At 54.0% G+C, this 20,490-nt stretch overlaps 1 protein-coding gene and 1 long non-coding RNA gene across 2 annotated transcripts; one reads left to right on the forward strand and one right to left on the reverse strand.

The window, feature by feature from the left end:
- Positions 1-2,499, reverse strand: HOXB13 (homeobox B13). The gene is made up of 2 exons (XM_002719310.4): positions 1,597-2,499; positions 1-616 (listed from the first exon to the last, which is right to left on the reverse strand). Exons 1-2 carry the CDS (start codon positions 2,195-2,197, stop codon positions 363-365), a joined length of 855 nt encoding a protein of 284 aa, XP_002719356.1. The 5' UTR covers positions 2,198-2,499; the 3' UTR covers positions 1-362.
- Positions 2,500-6,569: 4,070 nt separating this feature from the next.
- On the forward strand, positions 6,570-11,426 carry LOC138845955 (uncharacterized). The gene is made up of 3 exons (XR_011383273.1): positions 6,570-6,825; positions 10,063-10,229; positions 10,677-11,426. It is a non-coding gene; the product is annotated as an uncharacterized lncRNA (long non-coding RNA).
- The last annotated feature ends 9,064 nt before the right edge of the window (positions 11,427-20,490 follow it).

Genomic DNA, 20,490 nt, shown 5'->3' on the forward strand with positions numbered 1-20,490 from the left:
TCTCCTTCCAAGTTTATTTATAATCAGCTTAATAGAAAGCGGCTTCTAAAGTGCTCTACAGAGCTCCAGATAGAAAACATGAGACTAATTATCACGGCAACTAGTACTGGTTATTATGATTATCCCCACTGTTAGGGTGAGTGATTATGACTGGGTCAGGTTTTGGGGAACCCTGGTGGAGTGGGCTGCAACTCCTGGCACATTCGGGGGTCACAGGTGCCCCCGAGGATAAGTCCGTGAACCAGAGGTTTGGGAAGGGTGTCGCCTGGCGGGGGGCCCTCAGCAGAGTCCTCAGCCCCCACCCTGGCCCTGGTAGGCTCCGGGTCTCCCCAGGACAGCCCCCACCTCCCCTCCCCCCACCCTCACGGGGTAGCACTGGTCTTGACCTTAGCCAGAACCTTCTTCTCCTTGACCCGCCGGTTCTGAAACCAGATGGTGATCTGGCGCTCAGAGAGGCTGGTGGCCGCCGAGATCTTGCGCCTCTTGTCCTTGGTGATGAACTTGTTAGCCGCGTACTCGCGCTCCAGCTCGCGCAGCTGCCCTTTGCTGTAGGGAATGCGCTTCTTGCGGCCCCGGCGGAAAGCACAGCCGTCAGGTGGGTGCTGCGCGCTGGCGTCTGGGCGGCAGGAAAGGGAAGGAGAAAGAGGAACGCTGAGACCCCCCCCCACACCTGGCACAAACCCAAGCACAGACCCAGGCCCAGCACAAGTCCCAAGGCTTAACCGTCCTGCAGACACACTGCAGGTCACCCCCCCTCCCTCCCCAGGAGCCTACGTTTGCGCTCCCACTCCCCGGGAGTACGGGGGGGGGGGGAGCTCCAGTTTCTGGCTGGATCACTGCTCAGGTTCACCTTGGGCTCCCGCAGGCCACCCCCAATGCTCACTGCTCTCACACAGTGGGGTCTGCAAACACGCACCACACACACGCGACCAGGCCTTCTCCCACCATCACACTCATCCACGCTCCCACCGTTAAAGACTGCCACCATGATAGATTCTGCAGGCAAATTCTATACAGGAGGAAATGTGTTGCTGCCTTACTCCCAACACACACACACACACTCACACCAGTGCGCACACCGAGGCACACCCCAATACACACACCTAAGTCATGGGTGCAGGAAACACACATTTTCCTTTGGAAATTGAAAATTTTAACCAAGGAAAACCAAGGGGTTGTATTATTTACAGAAAATCCAGTACCTGCCGTCCCAGCACCGCACTCACTGAGTTGAGAGTAAAACAGCCTTTGTGTGGAATCCATCGGCTGTTGTGCTGGGTGGCTCTCCTGTTCCCACCCAAGAGATCCTAGGCTCTCTGACATATTGAAAGTCCAGCCCCGGGGCCTCAGGGCAGTGAGGGGGACAGGCAGGCCCCTGGGCTTCAGACAGCACCAACCTCTCACATCGACCCCCTGGGGCCTCCCTCAGGCCCTCCAGCAGCCCCGACCCTCTGTTAAGAGCACTACTAGGCAAATGAAGGGGGACCAAGCTGCTCCTCACCAGCCCCAAGTCCCCCTCCACCTCCTCCTCCTTCCAGGCAGGTGCCAGCTGGGCTCAGGCTCAGAGCCCGCGGGACGCAGGGGAGCGCAGCTTACCTGCAAATGCTGCCTTCCAGAAGGGACCCGGTGGGTTCTGTTCTCCCTGGCAGCACATCTGGCTGTTCCAGCCTCCGGCGAGGGCCCAGGGCTGGTAACTGTCCACGGGCAGCAGCGAGTCGTGGCGAGGCTCTCCAGGGGCGCCCAGGGTCTGCACCACCGACACATCCAGGTAGCTGGCCATAGGCTGGTAGGGTCCTGGGTACCCCGGATAGAAGGCAAACTCGGTGGGGCGGCTGGGGTACTCCTCTCCGGCCGCAGGGGTCTCCGCGGGGTAGGCAGCCAGGCTGGGTGCCTGGGCGCAGGATTTCAGCGAGCTCCGGGACACTCGGCAGGAATAGTACCCGCCTCCAAAGTAGCCGTAAGGCACAGGAGCTGGGGACGCCCCCTGGGGCACCCCGGGGCACGGGTGGCACTGTTTGGGTGGCTCCGCAGGGCCTGGCAGATCCAGGGGCGCATAGTTGACAGCCGGCATCAGCGCTGGCGCCGCCGGGTGGCTGCTCAGAGGGGAGTGGGCAACTAGATTCCGACCCCCTCCGGCTCCCAGCAGGCCTTCGATATCCTTGGCTCCGTCCAAGGTGGCATAATTGCCGGACTCCATGGGGCCGAGGGTAGGCTCATGGGGTGCTGGGGGTGGGGGATCTAGGGGGTGTCCAGCTCGCTCTTCCCACCCGGGCCCGGGGAATCCAAAGCGTTTTAAACAGATCCCAGCTCGCCAGGCGTCTGCTTTCGCTCGGCCGGGCCGTCCTGACGCAGGCGACGCTGGGGCCCGGGCACGCGCGCTGATTGGCTGCGGCCGAGGGGAGAGAGGCTCATAAAATCCTCAGGGCCGAAATTGCGGAGAGCTAGGGGACAAGGCGCCGGGCCCCACCTCCTTCGCCTCGGCTCTCTCCCTCTCCCGGGCTCTCTGTCTCCTGCGCTTTGGCAGGTTTAACGAGAGAATAAAAAGCTCTCCCAATAAAGTGTCCATCTCTTGGGGGGGAAGGGGAGTCGGAGGAGGGGGGTGGGGCTGGGAGGCCGCTCTTGGACGCACAGGAGAGGAAGAGGAAGCTGGGGACTGGGAGTGACTGGTATTTCTGGAAGCCCCTTTTTTTGGGTCGTGCGTACTAGCATGCCAGTTTATGCCAAGTGCCCCCTTCTTCCCAGGTGCACTTTAATGAGCTGCTCTGGGAAGTGCCCGGGACGCCCCTTACCCAGGGGCCCGCAGCTACTGCCCCCAAAGCTCTGGAGGCCCCGCTGTTCTGGAGCCCGGGGCCAGCAGGCCAGCAGCGCCCGACTTGAAGGGGACACCGAGCCTCTAGATGCGCCCTGGGGGGCACGGGACAGAGAAAGAGATACAGACAGGGACCTGCATGACCACCGAGGGGCGGAGAGGGGAGATTCAGGAACTGCAGCACAGAGAGGGAAAGAAAGTGGAAAGAGGGAATCGGATAGGATCCCATAAACCCCGGAAGGTCCGCCTGGAGGAAAAGAGAACCCCTTTCCCTCCTTTTCTGGAATCTAATGAAGGCCGGGGAAGCCACGCGGCAGCCTGGCAGGGTGGGGAGGCTGGGCTTTTCTGCCCAGTGCTTCTCCCTCTAGGGTCTGGAGGCCCAGGCATCCGGCCCTGGCCCTGGCCCTGGCACACCTCCTGAATGACCAGAAGGCCCGGGACCCCTACTGCCTCTTCTGAGCTGTAAATTTCCTTAGTGGAAAAAGGGGGGAGAAGAGAGGGCTCACTGGCCCACGGCTGGCAGAACTGTTAGAGGCCCCATCCCGGGGGCCTTTTGTGCAGCAAGGTTCAGAGGACTAAGTTTGTTCCGCAAATCTGTCTTTAGTGGTTTTCTGTTTCCTTGACTATTCCCAAATCAAATCCTTCTGTGAGCTTTTTCTAGAACCCCCAGTTTTTCCAAAAAAGACAGGAACTTTCTGCTCAACACCAGGGTCTTGGCAATGATATGGAACAGCCCACCAGGAGCTATATGTGAATTCAGCTATGACACACACACCCCCCCATCTGAACTTGAACTTGACCCACCTTGTGGAAAAAGACTCACGCAAAGCTGGAGCGGCTCCACACTGCAGGGCTGGAGTGGAGAATGCAGAGCACGCTCCATGAAGATTACTAATAACTTAGGGCAGCCAGCTCAGAATCCTCACTATTTTACTGCATTTGAAAACTACAACTACGCTTGCCAGTTTTCATCATAACTCTTGCTTACTTAATTATAAAAGGCAGATATGCCAGGATTTTTACCTGTGGACTAGGACTTGTTGTTTTAAACTTCTGGATATAACTGGCATGTTGATAGTTTTAGCTTCCACTAGGCAAACATATATGTTACATGTGTAGATGTGCAGGTAGAACTTGTGCACGTAAATTAATTCTTGCCTGTACTGCATGAATAGATTCCTGAATTAAAAATTAAAAACTAATCATCACAGCCATACCTGATGACCCAGCAATCCATACCTGGGTGTAAACCCCACAGAAATGAGTGTATTAATGTCTACCAAAAAACAGGTACAGAGGTCCATAGGAGCTTATCCCTAATAGCTCCAAACTAGAAAAAACTCAAATGTCCGTCAGCTGTAGGGTGGTAAAGAGGTCACACTAGAATTAAAAAATGGACAACAAGCAATAAACAAGAGCAAACCACTGCTACATACAACACAGATACAGAGGCGGAAGAAACCATACACAAAAGACTACCCTCTGCTGGATTCCATTGCTCTGCAGTTGAAGAACAAGCAAAAGTGTGTGGCTCTAGATAGAAATTTCTAGAACAGAAATTGCCCTGGGAGGAAGCTCCTGACTGGGGGTGGACCTGCGCTGGGTACTGGGAACAGTTTCAGCCTCAGTCTAGATGCTCCTGACGTGGGTGTGTTCCCCTGCGAAAGCTATCAAGCTATACACTTGGGATTTTTGCAGCTCAGTTATATCTGAATTTTCAAAAGGAAAGCTAATGAAAACCAAAACTTTAAAAATTCCTAGCAACACTGCCTGAAACTGAACTTTTGGAATGTGTAGTGTTCTGAGCTGTTAGGATATATGGTGTTCTTACCCACGTCAATGGGACGAAGCAGCCAAGTGTATGCTGCGCAATGCAGAGATGACCTAGTTAAAGGAGCCCAGAGAAGCCCACCAGCTGGGGAGCTGGAGACCCCTACGTACACAGCTGCATTTCAATACAGGGAAATACTATGATTTTTGTTTGATTTGGGTTACTGTACAAATTTTGTGTCATCTACTGGGTTGCAGGGAAGAGTTCTGGATCTCGTATTTATTAATGGGTGTGTGCCCTGGACATGCAATCCGGTTGAGTTAGACAACTCAATCGGGTTGAGTTAGAATTAAGTCTCCTTATTTATAAAATGGGGGTAACGATCCCTACCTCACAGGAATACAGCGATGACATAACACACAAAAGCAGTTCATAAACCCAATGTGAGTTCTCTTTGTGTTCCTGAATGTGTGTCTACTTCTAATGAAACTACCTGCTTTTGTTTGAAAAGGACAGCTGCCCTTAAGACCGCCGCCCCGGACGCTGTGTAAGCTCTAAGTTCCCGCGTAGAGAAACTGAGGCTCAGAGCTCGCTAGGGCTCTACTGGAGTCCCGGGCTGAAATCCCTGCACCAGCCCAGGTGTCCTGCTGGCCCTGCCTGCCCTACCCCCAGCCCCTCAGACCCCTTTGTGTCCCCCTGGCAGGCCGAGCTGGAGGAGCCTCCCCAGCCCCCTTTGGGGAGCCAGCCAAAGAGCTGAAAGCCGTGGCTCGCTCCTTTACATACCCGCCAGACACCCAGGAAGGTCAAGGCCAAGTTGAAAGTTAAGAGTCTGTTTACCTCCGGGAGCCCATTCAGCGCGGCCCCGTAGACCGCCTGTGACCTTTACAGCCCTGCCTTTGAGCGCGGCCGCCGCGCCCCCGGGGGTTCCGGCCACGGGGACTTGGCACCTCCGTGTCAGCTCCCGCCCCCGCCCCTCCCGGGCTCGGAACCCCCAAGGAGGAGGAGGGGGCCAGAGGCGCCCACCCACTGCAGCCGGGAATGGGAGTTGGGGAAGCATTCGTTAAATGATGTTTCATTTTTTGTAAAGGGAGAGTCCGCTGCCTTCGTTCTCCGGACTGGGACGACCCAAGGGGTGGCGGTGCTGGCGGCCCCGAGGCCGGGAGCGAGGAGTCTGGAGGATTTCTCTGCGCCGACGACTCTTCTGGGGAAAGGGCCAGGCCGGCAGTGGCGCCGGAGCGCTGAGTCCAAACCTTTCCCTCGGTTTTATGAAAGGATCTAATTGCGGGGTGGGGGATGCTTTTTGTCTTCCACTCTTTTCTCTCGTCCTGTCTGTATTTCCTCTCTTGCGGTTAGTCACCGGGTGTGTTTCTTTTCTTCTTTATCTCTGTGTTTTGCTCCCCGCCCGGCCCGTCTTGCCTTCCAAGTCTGAGCTCTTGATTTTGCGCGTTCTTTCTTGATTTCCCTTCTTTCTGATTCTCTTGGTCGCTTACCTCCTGGCTTTGCCACCGGTGCCTGTATTTTTCCTTTGTTTCCTTTCTCCCGGTGTGTTACATTCTCTTCTCCTGTTGGCTTTTTCTTCCTCTCATTTTTCTCTTTCGTTTTCTGTTTTCCTCCCTCTTCCTTTTCTTTCTCTCTCATCCATTTTTTCCTGTTTTCTCTCCATTTTACTCTGTTCCCGTCCTCACTGCCCCCCTCCCCCCAAAAAAAGACACATACACATTCAGTTTTCCTTTGCAAGTCAACGATTTTCCATTGTTTTTCTCTAAGTCGGGGAAGGGCCCGCGGCCCCAGCTCCCACCCTGCAATTGGTAGGGGTCGGCATGGCAGGGCCTTGCTAGGATGCCGGGTGCCTTGGACCCTGTTCCAATGCAGTCAGGTGGGGCCTCTCCAGGTCTAGGGGAAAATCCTTTGGGCAGTTTGACCACGGACTCTGGGAGCTACAAGAGCCTACAGGGTAGAGACGCGGCTGCACCTCCAGTGTCTCTCGGCAGTTCAACAGTTCGGGCATTCTCAGGATGAGGACCCTCTCAGGACAAACCTGAGTGCCTCAGAGGCCAGGGCTGGGGGACCCGGCCACGAAATTAGAGCTAATCCTGGCCTTGAAACCTTGGAAGGAACCGATCTGGGGAGAAGTCAAAGGGCAGTTTGCTGAGGCGGAGGCTCCCTCCAACCACACAGCCAGCAGTAGCTGCGCCCCTGATGGCGCCGAGAACCTGGAGGAGCGCTTAGCCAAGCCCAGAGAACCGTGAGTGGGGTCTGCAGAGGAAGGAGGGAGGGAGGGAGGGAGGGAGAGGAAGAAGGGGCCAAGGCTGAGACCGAGAGCCACAGGTCCTCTGGTTCCTTAGAGAACCAGCCAGGAACAAGCAGTGCTGAGCAGGAACACTGACTGTCCAGCCCCCTCCTCCAACTCTGAGGGGAGTGGGACCCTCACCGCCCACCCCTGGCACCTAATCCAAGGAGGCCCAGCCTAGATCTGACCCAAACCATTAGGATTTCTGGGCCTGGCCAGCTGCAGCACAGAATGTGGGTGCACTGGGCAAAGCCCTGTCCCCTCTCTGCACTGTGAGAGGAAGGAGGGGCTGGATGAGCTGCCCTTCAAGTCACCATCGGTTCCAGTTGAGCAAAAGAGCATGGGGAAAGGGCATCAAAGGGGCTGAAAACCACGGAGGAGCCCACAAGGAGGCCACCGATTTTTCCACAAGGATCTAGGGCGGGATTCAGTGTTTAGGGACTTGCGGGAACCCAGCCTCTGCGGAGATTCTGTTTCTCGGGCTGATCCATCAGATCCATCCGCCCTGGAGAGCTAACTTTGCAGAATTACACCAAGTGAGACCCAACAGGCACGGGAGATCACCTCCTGCAGCCTCACCCGGCAGCTCTCCGAGAAGTTCCCCAGCCCACAGCTGGTCAGAAGGGGAGGAACAGGATCCTGAAATGGGGACCATGGTCTGCATCACTAAGGGGGTTGCAGCAACTTCCAGAGTCCTGGGAGATTGGGCTTCCTTTGTTCCCATCTCTGGTAACCTGGATGGGGAATCAGGAGTGAGGAAGATATGCGCACGCGCACACACACACACACACACTCACACTTAAATCTGCAGATTCAAGGAAGCAATTGCAGTCACTTCCAACTCTCCCGCCATCTCCATCTGTGACTCCCTCCGGGGCTTCGTTGGTGGTTAGTAGGAAAACAATGGCAGGTCTCAAGGCTGCTAGTGGAGAATCTGCTGGAGATAAAACACTGGCTTCACTCCTGAAATTGAGAAGAGTGGCAGCACCAAGGCCTGGGCCCCTCATGTCCCAAACCTATGCACCCATTCAGCCTGACCCACAGATGAAGATTTGAGGCTTAGGGGCAAGTACAGCTGGAAAGATTTGGTTTCTTGCTCCAATTCCCACCCTTGCTGAAAGTCCCAATGCCCTTCCAAAGGCCCAGAACTTGACCATCTCGTGGCCAGCCTCCCTGCTCTCTGCCCCCCCCCCCCCGAGTCTCAGCTACAGCCCGAGATGAACACTGGGCCATTCCTGGTTATTGCTTGCCCTGAGGACTCCGACCTGGGGAAAGTCCATCTTGCTCAGGTCCCCGAGGTTCTGGAGGAATGTGTTCTCTGGTTTACAGTTGGTCTTCACTGACCCGACTGGTCCAGAGCTGGTGGTGGCCATTCACAGGGGACCCCTGCGTAGAGTACGATTTGGGGCTGGAACAGAGCTCTGGGTGCTTCAGCCACTTTGGTTGTAGATCACTTGGGCTTAAACAAGTTGGTCTTCCCCTGCACCTTCTTGGGAGATTTGCTAGGAGAGTACAGGTGAAATGCCCTTCACATTACTTGGTAAAATCACTCACCAAACACACACACACACATATGCACACAGGCACACCACACATACACACACACACCCCTTTTTTTTTCTATTCAGTTCCTGCAGGGTCTGTAGCATTGTCCATCATGGAAGGGACTTTAGCCACTACTGGCCCCTCATACCTAAGATCTGTCCTCAGAAACACAGAGATCTTTGCTCTCCCTCCCTTGCTTGGATGACAGGGGGTGGGGGGCTTGGGAGGAAAGCTCCAGCCTTGGCGGCTACTTTGTGGAACAATCGCTTGGGCCTAAGGACCCAGAAGCTTCGCAGGACAGAAAAGCTCCTCTTGTGGGATCATTCTTTGGGGCTGGCTCAGAGCAGGGAGCGGTGGAGCACCCCTTCTCCCTTCCTTCACAGAACAGGAAGCTCTAAAGTCCTTCCTTGGTGTCTGGGCTTGGGGAGTTCCATACAGCTGTGTGCCTGGCAGGCTGACTGGGTGACAGGTGCCAGGGCAGGGAGCTGTCTTGCCCAAGTCAGGGGGAATTGACCTCAGGAAAGCAAGAGCCAGCTCTTGATTCCAGGCAGCTCAGAGCTGCTGTCGCGGAAACAGGAAGAGGAATGAGGAATACAAAAAGCAGGCAGCTGGGGCAGCTGGATGCAATTTGGAGTTGGCAGTGATGCCCTGAGTGTCCTCTGTGCCTGCCCCGGGGGAGTCCACATAGTCCAGCTCATTAGGACATCACGTCCTAGTCTGCCTATCACAGGTAGAAGCAGCTCCCAAGTGCAGAATGTGTTCTCAGTCCCAGCTCCAGGGCCACAAGATCTCAGGGCCCCAAAGGCTGATCCCAAGGGCAGCCCCTCCCAGGCTAAGGGACTGCTGGTTTGGACAGCCCAGTCCCACGAGGCAAGGCCAGGACTCCTAGACCCCCAGCCTGGAAGTTTTCCCTGGAAATGGGGCTGAGTTCCAGAAGCTCGGAGTGTGTGTGTGTGGGGGGGGGAGAACCCATGGAAGCAGGCACCCCTTCAATAACCCCTGTGTGGCACAGAAGCAGGCCAGATTTCCAGCTCTCTGTAGGGGACGAGAATGGCGGGGTGCACGTAGGGATCAGGGGCGCTCTCTGTCCTGGGATTGAAATCTCCACACACACACACACACACACACCCCACAACTGGGTTCTACCTCCAGGTCTGCTTCCTTTGTCTCCACCCCCCGCTCCCCACTGGCAAGGTTCTCTTAGCCTCAGGAATTATCTGGAGCGGCACTGGGGACAGGGGAGGCACAGATGGATGGCAGGCCAGCTGCACATCCCAAGGCCTGTGTAGTCCGAGGTCCCTGGATGTCAGGCCCGCCAGACACCAGGAAACCTGCCAACTCTCCACCAAGCCTAGAGGCAACCCAGGGATTTTTTTCCCCCTTCTTCCCAGAGACTTCTTTTCTTCTTTCATCCCCATGCGTAAACACCCTGTTGGTGATTGAAGTCACCGCCCCCTGCCAGGGTTACCTCCGCCGCCAACAAAGCGGCCCCGGTCTGAGGTCTCTAAGCGCCCGGTCTGAGGTCTCTAAGCGCCCAGCCTGCCCAGCGGGACAGCGTGGAGCCTCCGACCAGCCCTTTCTCCCACCCATTGGAGACTGTCCCTACGGCGGCCTGTGCACCTGCCTTCCGTGGAATCCCACCCGCAGGTGGAGGTCCAGCGTCGAAGAGGAAGTTACAGTTGGACCAAAACCCGCTTAGTCCGTCCGAGGCCGGCGCGCGAGCCGCCGCGCCTGCCTGACCTGGGATTTGGCCGCTGCGCTCCGCGGAAGTCTCTTCAAAAAGTCCTTGTCCTCATGGCTGCGTGCCTGGCGCTGTAAGTTCCTCGTTTGTACCACAGAACTGGGTAGAGATGGGGGCGACTGGTACTCTGAGTTAGCAGATAAAGAAACGGAAGCTTAGGAGATGCATCCGTCCAACTCCTAGAGGCAAATACAATGACACAGCCTGCACTCCAACCCGAATCCCGGCTCCAGCCCTGTCACTTCTTCCCCTATTCAGAGTCCCAACCAACTTGAAAAACGGAAATAAATCTCATTGAGTATCTCAAATGAATACTAAAAATAGACCTTAGATACTTGGGAAATTGTTAAAGAGAAGGGGGGGGGCGACGGGCGGAGGGGATCAAAACACTGACTCCAAAACTAACACGGACTTTAGAGCAGTGCCCCCGGGGACTTCCGCAACAACAGCAGTGGGGACAGGTGGGGGCGGAGCTCTCCCTGTACACCCACCCGACCCTGAACACCCTGTTTCTCTTCAGCGGAGCTGAGCCTGGAAAATATGCACCTGTGGTTGGGTCCGGGGAGACCCAACTCTTCCGCTAGCCCTGGGCCCACCCCAGAGCAAAGAAGCTTGGCTGGATCGACCTGGTGCCCAAACACCTTCCAGTTCTGTCCTCTCCATGGGGGGGAAAGGAGGTTTTAATGAGCACTGAGAATTCTGCACTTGATTCCTCAGAATCCTCAGTGGCTGTCAAAGGCCCACCCCTTGCCAGGAGGGAGAAAGGGGATGTGCGTGTGGATTTGTGGGAGCGGGCTCCCAATGTGATGCATTTGCTGTCTAATGGCAAATTTTCACACATGCCCGCAAGTAGTTCAAAAAGTCAGTGCACTGGAATTAAAAGACAAGATTCTTTGGTGCCAAGTATTTTGAAAATCCAGGCACATCTTCCACAACATGCATTGCTTTTTGAAGAAGTCTGTATACTGCAAAATACATGTATCCACGATGCAGCTTCAGAAGTGATCAATGAACTCATGGCTAATCTCCTTGCAATTTTTTTTTCTTGGAGTGGTTTTAAAGCAACCCCCAGATGTTATCTCCCCCAAAAGACTTCAGTTTGACTCTGTAACAGATAAAGATGGTTTTGCTTTCAAAACTCTTGTCTTTGTTTTAACCTGACCTCCACATGGTCATCACATACAACAAAATGAATAATCTCTTACTACTATCCATGCTTGAATTACCTTAACTGCCCCAAAAATGTCTTTTACAACTTGTTCAAATCAAGATCTTAAGTCCACACATCACATTTGACTGATATGTCTACAAGACACTTTCTGAAACCCTACAACAACTTTCTCCTCCTTTTTCAAGCCATTCATTTCTATAAAGACCTGGGCCAACTCCGTTCTCAAAAGTTTTGGTCATCCTCACAAAAGGTTACGGCAGAATTCCACCCTGTGTGTCCTGCAGCTGCCAGGTGTGTTTGGGACAGCTGCACAATCCCCTCCACTCCCTAACCAAAGCAAGTGGAGTGGGCCAGGCAGTTTCTCCCTCACCCCACCATGTCCCTACCTGGCTCCTTTGCTTTTTCCTGTTGCTCAGGGAATGGGGGACCTCCTCCCCCTCCCACTTCGGAGCAACCTCTGTCAGGTTGCTGGTTTATGTAGATTTCAGAAGGCATCAAAGACAGCTCCAGACCCGGAGGCCAGTTGGCTGCTACGAAGGCAGGACTGACCAATCCCTGCCTTGAGGGTGTCCCTGAGGTCCCCAGGCTTCAGGAGGGAACCCAAGAGCAGGCATGGTCTGTTTTCAGGGTGGAGTGGCCAGCCTGGCCGTGCCATCTCCCAGACTTCCTCCAAGGGCTACTTAGGGATAAACAAGAGGACAGCAGACTCTTCCACACGCCGTGGGCACAATGTCTATAAGACTAAAGCCTGTTTCTTCCCAGTGGGGGCATCCCAGGAGAAGAGGAAGATTCCTGCTCCTCAAAAAACCATCTGCAATCTCATTTTGACCTCCCCTCTAAGGAGAAGCCATAGCACTGCTGCCCTCACCCACAGCTAGGAAGAAACCTGGGCTTGATGGTGGCCAGCTGGGGAAGCCGTGACCTCCTAACATGAGTAAGGGCACCACGATGCCCACTCCCCTTTTATAGGAAGCAAGAGAAGCCCGGAGCCCCAGTTGATCCAGTCCCGAGTCCTCCTTCCCCACTGCCCACACCTCTTCCTTCTTTGGAGGGCTCCTGGCTTTGACGCACCAGCCCCAACTTCTCTCCAAGAAGAACTGCAGGAAACACTGGTGACCTCAGTCACAGAAGGGCTCCAACCGTGCTGCCATGAATCTGCTCTACCCTCCCAAGCCCAAGTCTCTCTTCCTTACTTTGCTGTCCCAGAACTGGGTGGCTCCATGGGTGAAGTCTGCAGCGCCGATACCATTGACAATTCTCACGTTTCCTAACTACACCTAGCTCATAAAAAAGCCAACAAATGTAATAAATTCTCCCTCAGGGGACATGATTTTAATTAATTATAGGATAATTCAAGATGACTCATGGGTGAAATGAATTTGCACTCATAAACAGAGTCTCACATGATCTGAAAGAGCAAAGTGCTGCCTGCTGTCCTCTCTGGAGATGCACTTAGAACTTAATATTTGTCCTTCCAGGGTCTTGGGGTGAAATATAAATGTGTTGGGGCCAGCGTTGCTGCATAGTGGGTGAAGCTGCATCCCATATGGGTGCTGGTTCTAATCCCAGTTTCTCCACTTCCAATCTGGCTCCTTGCTAATGTACCTGGGATTGGAGCAGAAGATCGCCCAAGTGCTTTGGCTGTTGCACCTGCCTGGGAGATCTGGATGGATTTTCTGGCTCCTGGCTTCAACCTGGCCCAACCCTGGCCACTGCGGCCATTTGAGGAGTAAACCAGTGGATGGAAGATCTCTCGGTCTTTCTTTCCCTTTCTGCCTCTCTCTCTGTAACTCTGCCTTTCAAATAAATAATTAAATAAACAAACAAACAAACACACATCATACATACATGTGACTAGTTCCAGAAGCACTTATTCAGGCAACTTGGGGTACTAAAAGATTGGATCTTGTCTCAACTTCTGAGTTGGTAATGTTTCTTAGAAAATCTGGTGTGATATATATGGGGGTACCTCAAAAAGTTCATGGAAGAAATAGAACTAAAAGTTAAGGGTTTTGATGTGAAAATTTTTGAAATCTGTGCAAGGTTTTTTGTAATTTCCCAGTAACTTTTTGAAGATGTCTTGGATGCATACATTTCAAAAATTCTTATACCAAAGTAACCCAACCCTTTAGTTCCGTTTTCCCACCAAGTTTTTAGAGAACCCGTATGGAGATGCGCTCCTATCTATTTTCATCACTCATCTTGCAGTAGCTGCAGAGGACACAAGCAGCCACCCCCACTGCAGACCGGACATTCAGGCAGAGTTTGGCCCCAGCCCTTTCTGTTTTGGGGCCTCTGAAAGTCTGTCTTGTCACCCAAGACCCAGGTTTGCCCCACACCCCCAGGGCTCTCCTGTGCAGCGTGGAATTGCTCTTGTCTGGGCTTTATACTCCTTTCTGTCTAACTTTAAAAGCCCTTGACTCAGGCCCCACATCTACAAAATAGGCTTCTTCCCGGAATAGGTGTGAGATTCTCTACAGAGCCCTTAGCACCGAGGGGCCCTGTAGCCCTGGGCATCAGGGAGTCTAGGTTTTAAAAGCTTCTGGGTTCATTTAGACAGAACCTGGGAATATAGAAGGAGGTGGCTGACAACTCTGGGCAGGGCCACCTGTGTGCCAGGCTCCTTGCCCAGAGCAAGGCAGTGTCCAGAGCTTGCGGGGGGGGGGGGGGGGGATGGGTAAGCGAGAGGATGGGAGAGGGAGAGGGGAACGGACCGGAGGGAGACTTAGATTCGCCCAGAGAAGTTGTAGGGACTCCAAAGCTGCACCTGGGTTTCTGCCCCAGAAGAGGGGATGGAGGGAGAGGAACAAGGGAGGGAGGGAGGGAGGAGGGAGGACTGCATCACAGCACTGCTCAGTCTTTATCTGGCCAGAGCTGAGCGAGCAGGCACTGCCAGGGACCCTGCGCCACTTTCTGCTTTCTTCTTCCTGGTTTTCTTTTCCCTTTTGCCTCCTTTAATTTCCTTCTTTGATCTGGAAGCTAGATTTTTATTGATTATTATTATTATTTTAGTTAAAGAAAGGCTGGATTCCTAACTCCCCTCAGCTCCCTGGGGACCCCAGAGCCCCAGAGCCCTGTCCCAGCTGGTTCCTGAGGTCCCCTCCTTCCAAGTGATGTGTCTCAGCTCCCATCTCAGCCTGGAATTTTTGTCTTACCCCATCCAAGCTGAGGAGCTGGCCAGCGGAAACATAATAAAACGCTCTTCCTCCCCCTGGCCCCCTTGAATTTTCCGCTGCAGGAGGAAAGAAACTTAAGGCAGTTTCAAAGTGTGTGGGAATTTGCAGACGCAGGTGGGGGAGGAGTGCACTGCAGACGCAGCGTTCAAAACAGCGCCCTCCAGCATGCAGCCTGATGGACGGTGCAGCTGCTCGCCCTCACGCTCCCAGGGTCTGTGCCAGCCCCAAACCGAGCCAATTAGCTAGGGCAGGTTACATTCTCTCCCCTAACCCAATAGTGAATCCTGAGAAACCACCTAGAGAAAGGGACCCAGTCTGGAATCCCAGGGCACGAAGGGTGGAGGGGAAGGCCAAGTGAGCGAGACAAGGAGGGCAGGGGGGCCTGGGATTGTCCAGAACTCGTTTTGACGCCGATGCAGATCGGCCGGCTCAGCACCGCGAGGTCGGTCTTCCCCGACGCCAAAGGTCCCGGAGAAATCAGCCAGAGCCACCCTTTGGTTTTTCCTCTTGGAAACAGCAGTTGATTGGCTGGGATCTTCACTTTGCTCTTAGCTCCAGCTGGGAGCTGGTCTGGGCTGCTGGCCCAGATCTCCGAGGAGGGACCCCCGCCACCCCCACCCCAGTGCCTGAGCTGTCTCTGGGCAATCTCTCACCTCTGCTGACTGAGCCTTGCAGGGAAAGTGCTTTGATTTGTTGCTTATAAACGGGACCTGGATGGAGCCTCAGCTTTCCAGCCGCTCTTCTCTTATCTCTATTGTCATAGTCAGCCCGGAAGCAGGCTCAGACAGTCCCCCACAAGGTGGAAGCCCTGAAAAGCCTACCGCTTTTGTTTGCAATTCATTTTCATTTTCATTAGAGTCTTATTCCCAGTCCCAGCCACATTTGCAACAAAGAAAGCTGGTGCACTGGGGAAGAATATTCAGATTCCAGAGCGGCTCACTCTCCCGGAATTTAGCCACTAGAGTCCAGGAGGGGTGGGGGAGGGGAGAGGAGCTCCCCCAGAGCCCTGCTCAGCTCACCCTGATCTTGCTTCATTCTGCAGTTTCTTTGCAGTGGCACTGACGAGGGAGACAGAATTCCCAGGGAGTGGGGGAGGTGGAGCGCTGCCCTCTGTGAATGGGAAAAAGAAGGAAAGAGGAGAAATTGCAGGTTTGGGGGTAAATCCGGGTAGTTTACAAGGCACCGCCCTGTGTGGACCTTTTAGCTTCTGGGAGGTTCTCTCCCGGCTTCTCAAGTCAAGGTCCCTTCCCAGGGCTGCATCTGGGGGCTCCTGGAAGATGGGGTCGCACGTCCGTCCCCGCAACCCCTCTCCTGGAGCAGATGCCTACCCCGTGCCCCTGGGGATCATCCTCCTCGGCCTGCACCCCCTCACACAACCCATGCCCCCAGGGTCCCCAGGAATCCCGCTGGCCGCGCAGCCTCGCCGAGACCATCTTCAGGCCGGGCGCTGGCGCCGCTCTGTATCTTTCTGCACCCCAGGTTCGCTGTTTTCGGCGAGGGAGCCTGGGAAGATGGGGTGGGAGGCGGGTAGTTGGGCGAAGCTGCAGGGAGGGAGCTGGGCGCCCGCGTCTCCTGCGTGGGCTGGAGTCGCTGGAGGGGGGGCGCTCAGAGCGCGTACCCGGAGGCTGCCAGCCAAGGCTGCAGAGCCCAGGCGCCCCCAGCCGCCTCCCCGCCTTTACTCCGCGCAGGGAACCTGAGAATCCCTGGTCCACCAGCTCTCTCCGCAGATCTGCGGATACGCGGTACAAAGGGCCGGCTATAGCTTAAACCACACGCGGGAGGCAGCCTGACCCGCGGACACGGCCCTACGCGGGCCGCAGGGCCGGGACTGATCCGAGGGTAATTGGAGGGCTCCTGGTTTTCTTCCTCCCGCAGCCGTCGGGGCCTTCAGCCTGGAGCGGGTTTGGGGGGCGCAAAGGGATGCAGGAGGCATTGCCCTCAAGGAGTATTTCTTCCGATCAGGGATATGGCGAATGCCCCCCTGGCCAGTCTCCGTTCCTAGGAACCCTGGGTCCCTCCCAATCCCAGGACATCCCCAGATTCGGTCCCTTAACTCCCTGTGTCCCAGTGAGCCCCGCCAGCTCCAGGGTGAGAAGCCCGGGACGCAGACGGCGCAGATCGAAGCCCGGACAAAGCAACGCAGGCGCCAGACTGTTAGGGTCAGGCCGAATTTTTGATGTGAAAAGCGCAAAAATCTATCCTCTTTACTCCGTAGCTTGGGATCTCAGCTGTGTAGACATGTCTGGGGTTTAAAAAAATAATAATAATTCGTGTTTCCCCTCTCCCCCCAGATGAATATTTTTTGCCTGGATTCTCAGCTCAAGGGACTGCTTAGACACCGTTCTCGATTTAAGATCTGTAAATTCGCCTCCAAAAATATTTTTACGTAAAAAAAAAAAAAAACAACGAATTATCAAGCAGATGGTCTGATTTGTATTCGTTCTTACTCTCCAAAAAGAGACTATATTTTAGTTATGAAAAGTGTACAAACCGGATCTTAATAAATAGAAATGTCATTATTTTAAATTTTTCTGTATTTTCAAGATTGCTCATAATAAACTTTATGACCAATACAATTAAAGATAAACACAACTAAGGAAACTTCCTGATGTTTGTCTTTGCAGGATAGGTAATGCATGCAAAACGAAAGGTTTAGAAATTACAACAGGACACGCATTGAAAAGAAAGTGGGGTTTCCTTCCACCTCCTGGCTCCATCGCCCCTACCCCTACCCGAAGGAGCTGCTTCGAGGTGTGTGCTACACAATCGGCACCGATCTTGCAAAACTCTGTGTCTTACTTCACATTTAAAAACTGCATCTTCGTCTGCCCCATCTATATTTTTAGTACTCTTCCTTCTTTTTAGCGACTCCACTTGGTTGTATGGATTTGCATTACTTTGCTGAATTCAGGGATTTCTGAGCGATCTTTAGGTTGTCTGCTCCCCTTTCTCCTGTTGGTGCACCCGGGTCACACTATTGCATAGGCAAGGCTGTCCGTGGGACGTGTTCTTAGAAATCCAGGGCAGCAAGGGACGTGTGCGTTTTCAGGTTTCAGTGGTGTTAAGTGCAGTCTGTAAGCCGTTTCTCGGAGAACCGTCCGTTCAAGCCCTTCCATTTCCCATTGGCTTTTGTTCACCGACTTTCTCACGAATTGGTTTTGGTGTTATTTTGTTTTCGAAGAAAAGAGAAAAAGAGTCCACTTCTTGTCCAACAGTGGTCTCCTGGAGGCGGAAGGGAGAAGGGACAGGTGGAATGAGGACAATTGCTCACTCTGATTTTTTTTCCTATGGAATTCTGGCTTTATTGGAAAACACGGGGGGATTTTTGTTTATTCGTTTTTAAAATCATTTTTGTTTACTCCCTGACTCTCTTTAAGGTTAGAAGATGAGGAAAAGTTTCTGGTCGGACTGCGATGGGAAAGTCCCGGATCCCACTACGATGGCAGCGCTGCAGGACTCAGAAGTCGGACCCGGTTTCCTCTGGCTGAGCCTCCGTCCAGGGTACACGCCGCTCGACAGGTCACCAGACCCTCCGCTGAAAGCCTCAAAACAAGCCACGGAAAGGGAACTGGGCTGGGGCGGAGCAGGGGCCGAGACACGACCCCTCCAGGCACCTGGCATAAGGCTTTTGCAGGTTCCCCCTTTTACCGGGACAGAAAGAGGGGTGTGCGTCTCCTCGGACTCCAGTCTCCTCTCCCCGCCGAAGCTGAGATAAAGCAGCCAGCCTCCCTTGCGTCTTCCGGGACCTAGTGCGCTCCAGGAGCGCAGCGAGGACCGAGCATTGGGAGAACAGCAAGGACTGAGATGAGGCCAGAGGGTCAGTGGGGCTGGAGCCGTGGTCGAGGCAGGCAAGTGAGGTCGGAGCGATGGGATCGGAGGGGCTGCAGATCCTGCATGGCCCTCGCCAGAGAGGCGCCCCACGGGCGCTGGACCGCAGGCTCGCCTGGCGCGCCCGGAACTCCAGGCGGGGGCTCCCCTTGCAGGCTGGGTTGCAAACGCAGCAGGCCCTTTCCATGGCACCAGACTGGGACATATGTTCCTGGGGCTCTGCTTTCCGCCACTTCCAGGAATTCTTTGAAGACAAAGTGGTTTGGGCAGATTCATCCTTCCTGGGTCACAGACCAGACCCTGGGCGCAAAGGGAAGCGAGCTGTTTGCGGGCTCCGTGGTTCGGAGGCAAGGGTCTACCAGAACCAGGAGACAACATCGCCAGCATTTTCTTCCTTCCTTCCTTTTTTTAAAAGATTTATTTATTTAGTTATTTGAAAGGCATATATAGATATATATGTATATATGTATACATACATACATACATATATCACTCCCCGGATGGCTGCAAAAGCCAGGAGCTTCTTGCGGGTCTCTCACGTGGATGCAGGGACCCACGTGCTTGGGTCATCTTCCACTGCTTTCCCAGGTGCATTAGCAGGGAGCTGGATCAGAAGTGGAGCAGCCGGGACTCGCACTGGCGCCCACATTGGATGCTGTAGTCATGCTGCTGTAGGCAGCTGCTTTACTCACTATGCCAATGTCTGCCCCCTGCCAGCAATTTTCTGAGCACCTACTGTGTTCCAGGAACTGGCTAACTGCTTCCAAAGTCAGGGGAATCAGTCTGCTTTCAAGTCACTCTGTGTACTGCTTGAGTTTTTTTTTTTTTTTTTAGATTTATTTTATTTGAAAGGCAGAGTTACAGAGAGGCAGAGGCAGAAGCAGAAAGGGAGAGAGAGTTCTTCCATCCGCTGGTTCACTCCCGATAGCTGAGCTGAAAGGATCTGAAGCCAGGAGCCAGGAGTTTCTTCTGGGTCTCCTACCCAGGTTGGGGGGCCCAAGGACTTGGGCCATCTTCTACTACTTTTACTACTTTCCCAGGCCATAGCAGAGAGCTGGATTGGAAGTGGAGCAGCAGGGACTCGAACCGGCACCCATACAGGATGCCACGCTGCAGGCGGCAGCCTTATCCACTATACCACAGCGCCGACTCCTGTTTGAGTCACAGATATATTTGCCCCTGGGAGTTTCAGGAGTTTTAGAAGCGTGGAAAGAAGGTATTGACTTGGTAAATCGAATTTTAAACCTTTTGTTAAAAATTATCCAGATTTTTTTTTCCTCAACAGATCTCTCCCAGGAGTTGTCTGAGGGTCTTTCTGACTTGATTTCTGACCACAGGACACTGAACATTAAGGTCTCATCATCAGGTTACTTCAAGCGACATGTTCCAAACCATTCAAATAATTACCTCAATATCTGAGTTAGTGTTAAGTGCATATTTGGTTTTTGTTTTTAAGATTTATTTATTTATTTGAAAGGCAGTAACAGAGAGGCAGAGGCAGAGAGAAGTCTTCCATCTGCTGGTTCATTCCTCAGATGGCCAAAACGGCTAGAGTTGCACCGATCCGAAGTCAGGAGCCATGAGCTTCTTCTGGGTCTCCCACGTGGGTGCAGGGGCCCAAGGACTTGGGCCATCTTCCACTGCTTTCCCAGGCCACAGCAGAGAGCTGGATCTGAAGTGGAGCAGCCGGGACTTGAACCGGAGCCCATATGGGGTGCCAGCTCTGCAGGCGGCAGCTTTACCTGGTACGCCACAGCGCCGGCCCCTACATTTGGGTTTAAGACATCTGTTTTGTAAAAGGAAAAGCTCCCCCAGCCCCAGCACCCCCCCACCCCGGTCCTTCCTGCAGTCCCTTGTGAGTGCCACTTCCCGTGGCCATACCCTGCCTTTCTGGGCAGAGCCTGTCTCCCAAGGGAGTCTCTCCCAGGAGGCTTCCCTTGCCTGGGAGAAAGAGTGGAGGGAAGAGAGCTGGGAAAGGAGCTGAAGCCGGAACCAGTGGCCACGGGAGGGATGGGAAGACCAGACTTCTAGCGGTGGCTCCCTCCACCCTGGACATTTGATCTGCAAGCCTGGGGCCTGACCCACGCAAGCTTCGTCTACACTCCAGATACCATGGGGAAACTGGAGCCGTCCTGATGTTTCCTGGCAATTCAGTGTAG

The sequence above is a fragment of the Oryctolagus cuniculus genome, chromosome 17, assembly GCF_964237555.1.
Source record: "Oryctolagus cuniculus chromosome 17, mOryCun1.1, whole genome shotgun sequence".
NCBI lineage: Eukaryota > Metazoa > Chordata > Mammalia > Lagomorpha > Leporidae > Oryctolagus > Oryctolagus cuniculus.

Coding starts and splice junctions, on each gene's coding strand:
- HOXB13 (XM_002719310.4), bottom strand. CDS start 2,197: ATGGAGTCCGGCAATTATGCCACCTTGGACGGAGCCAAGGATATCGAA. Junction 617..1,596: donor CTGGAAGGCAGCATTTGCAG/GTAAGCTGCGCT, acceptor CCTGCCGCCCAG/ACGCCAGCGCGCAGCACCCA.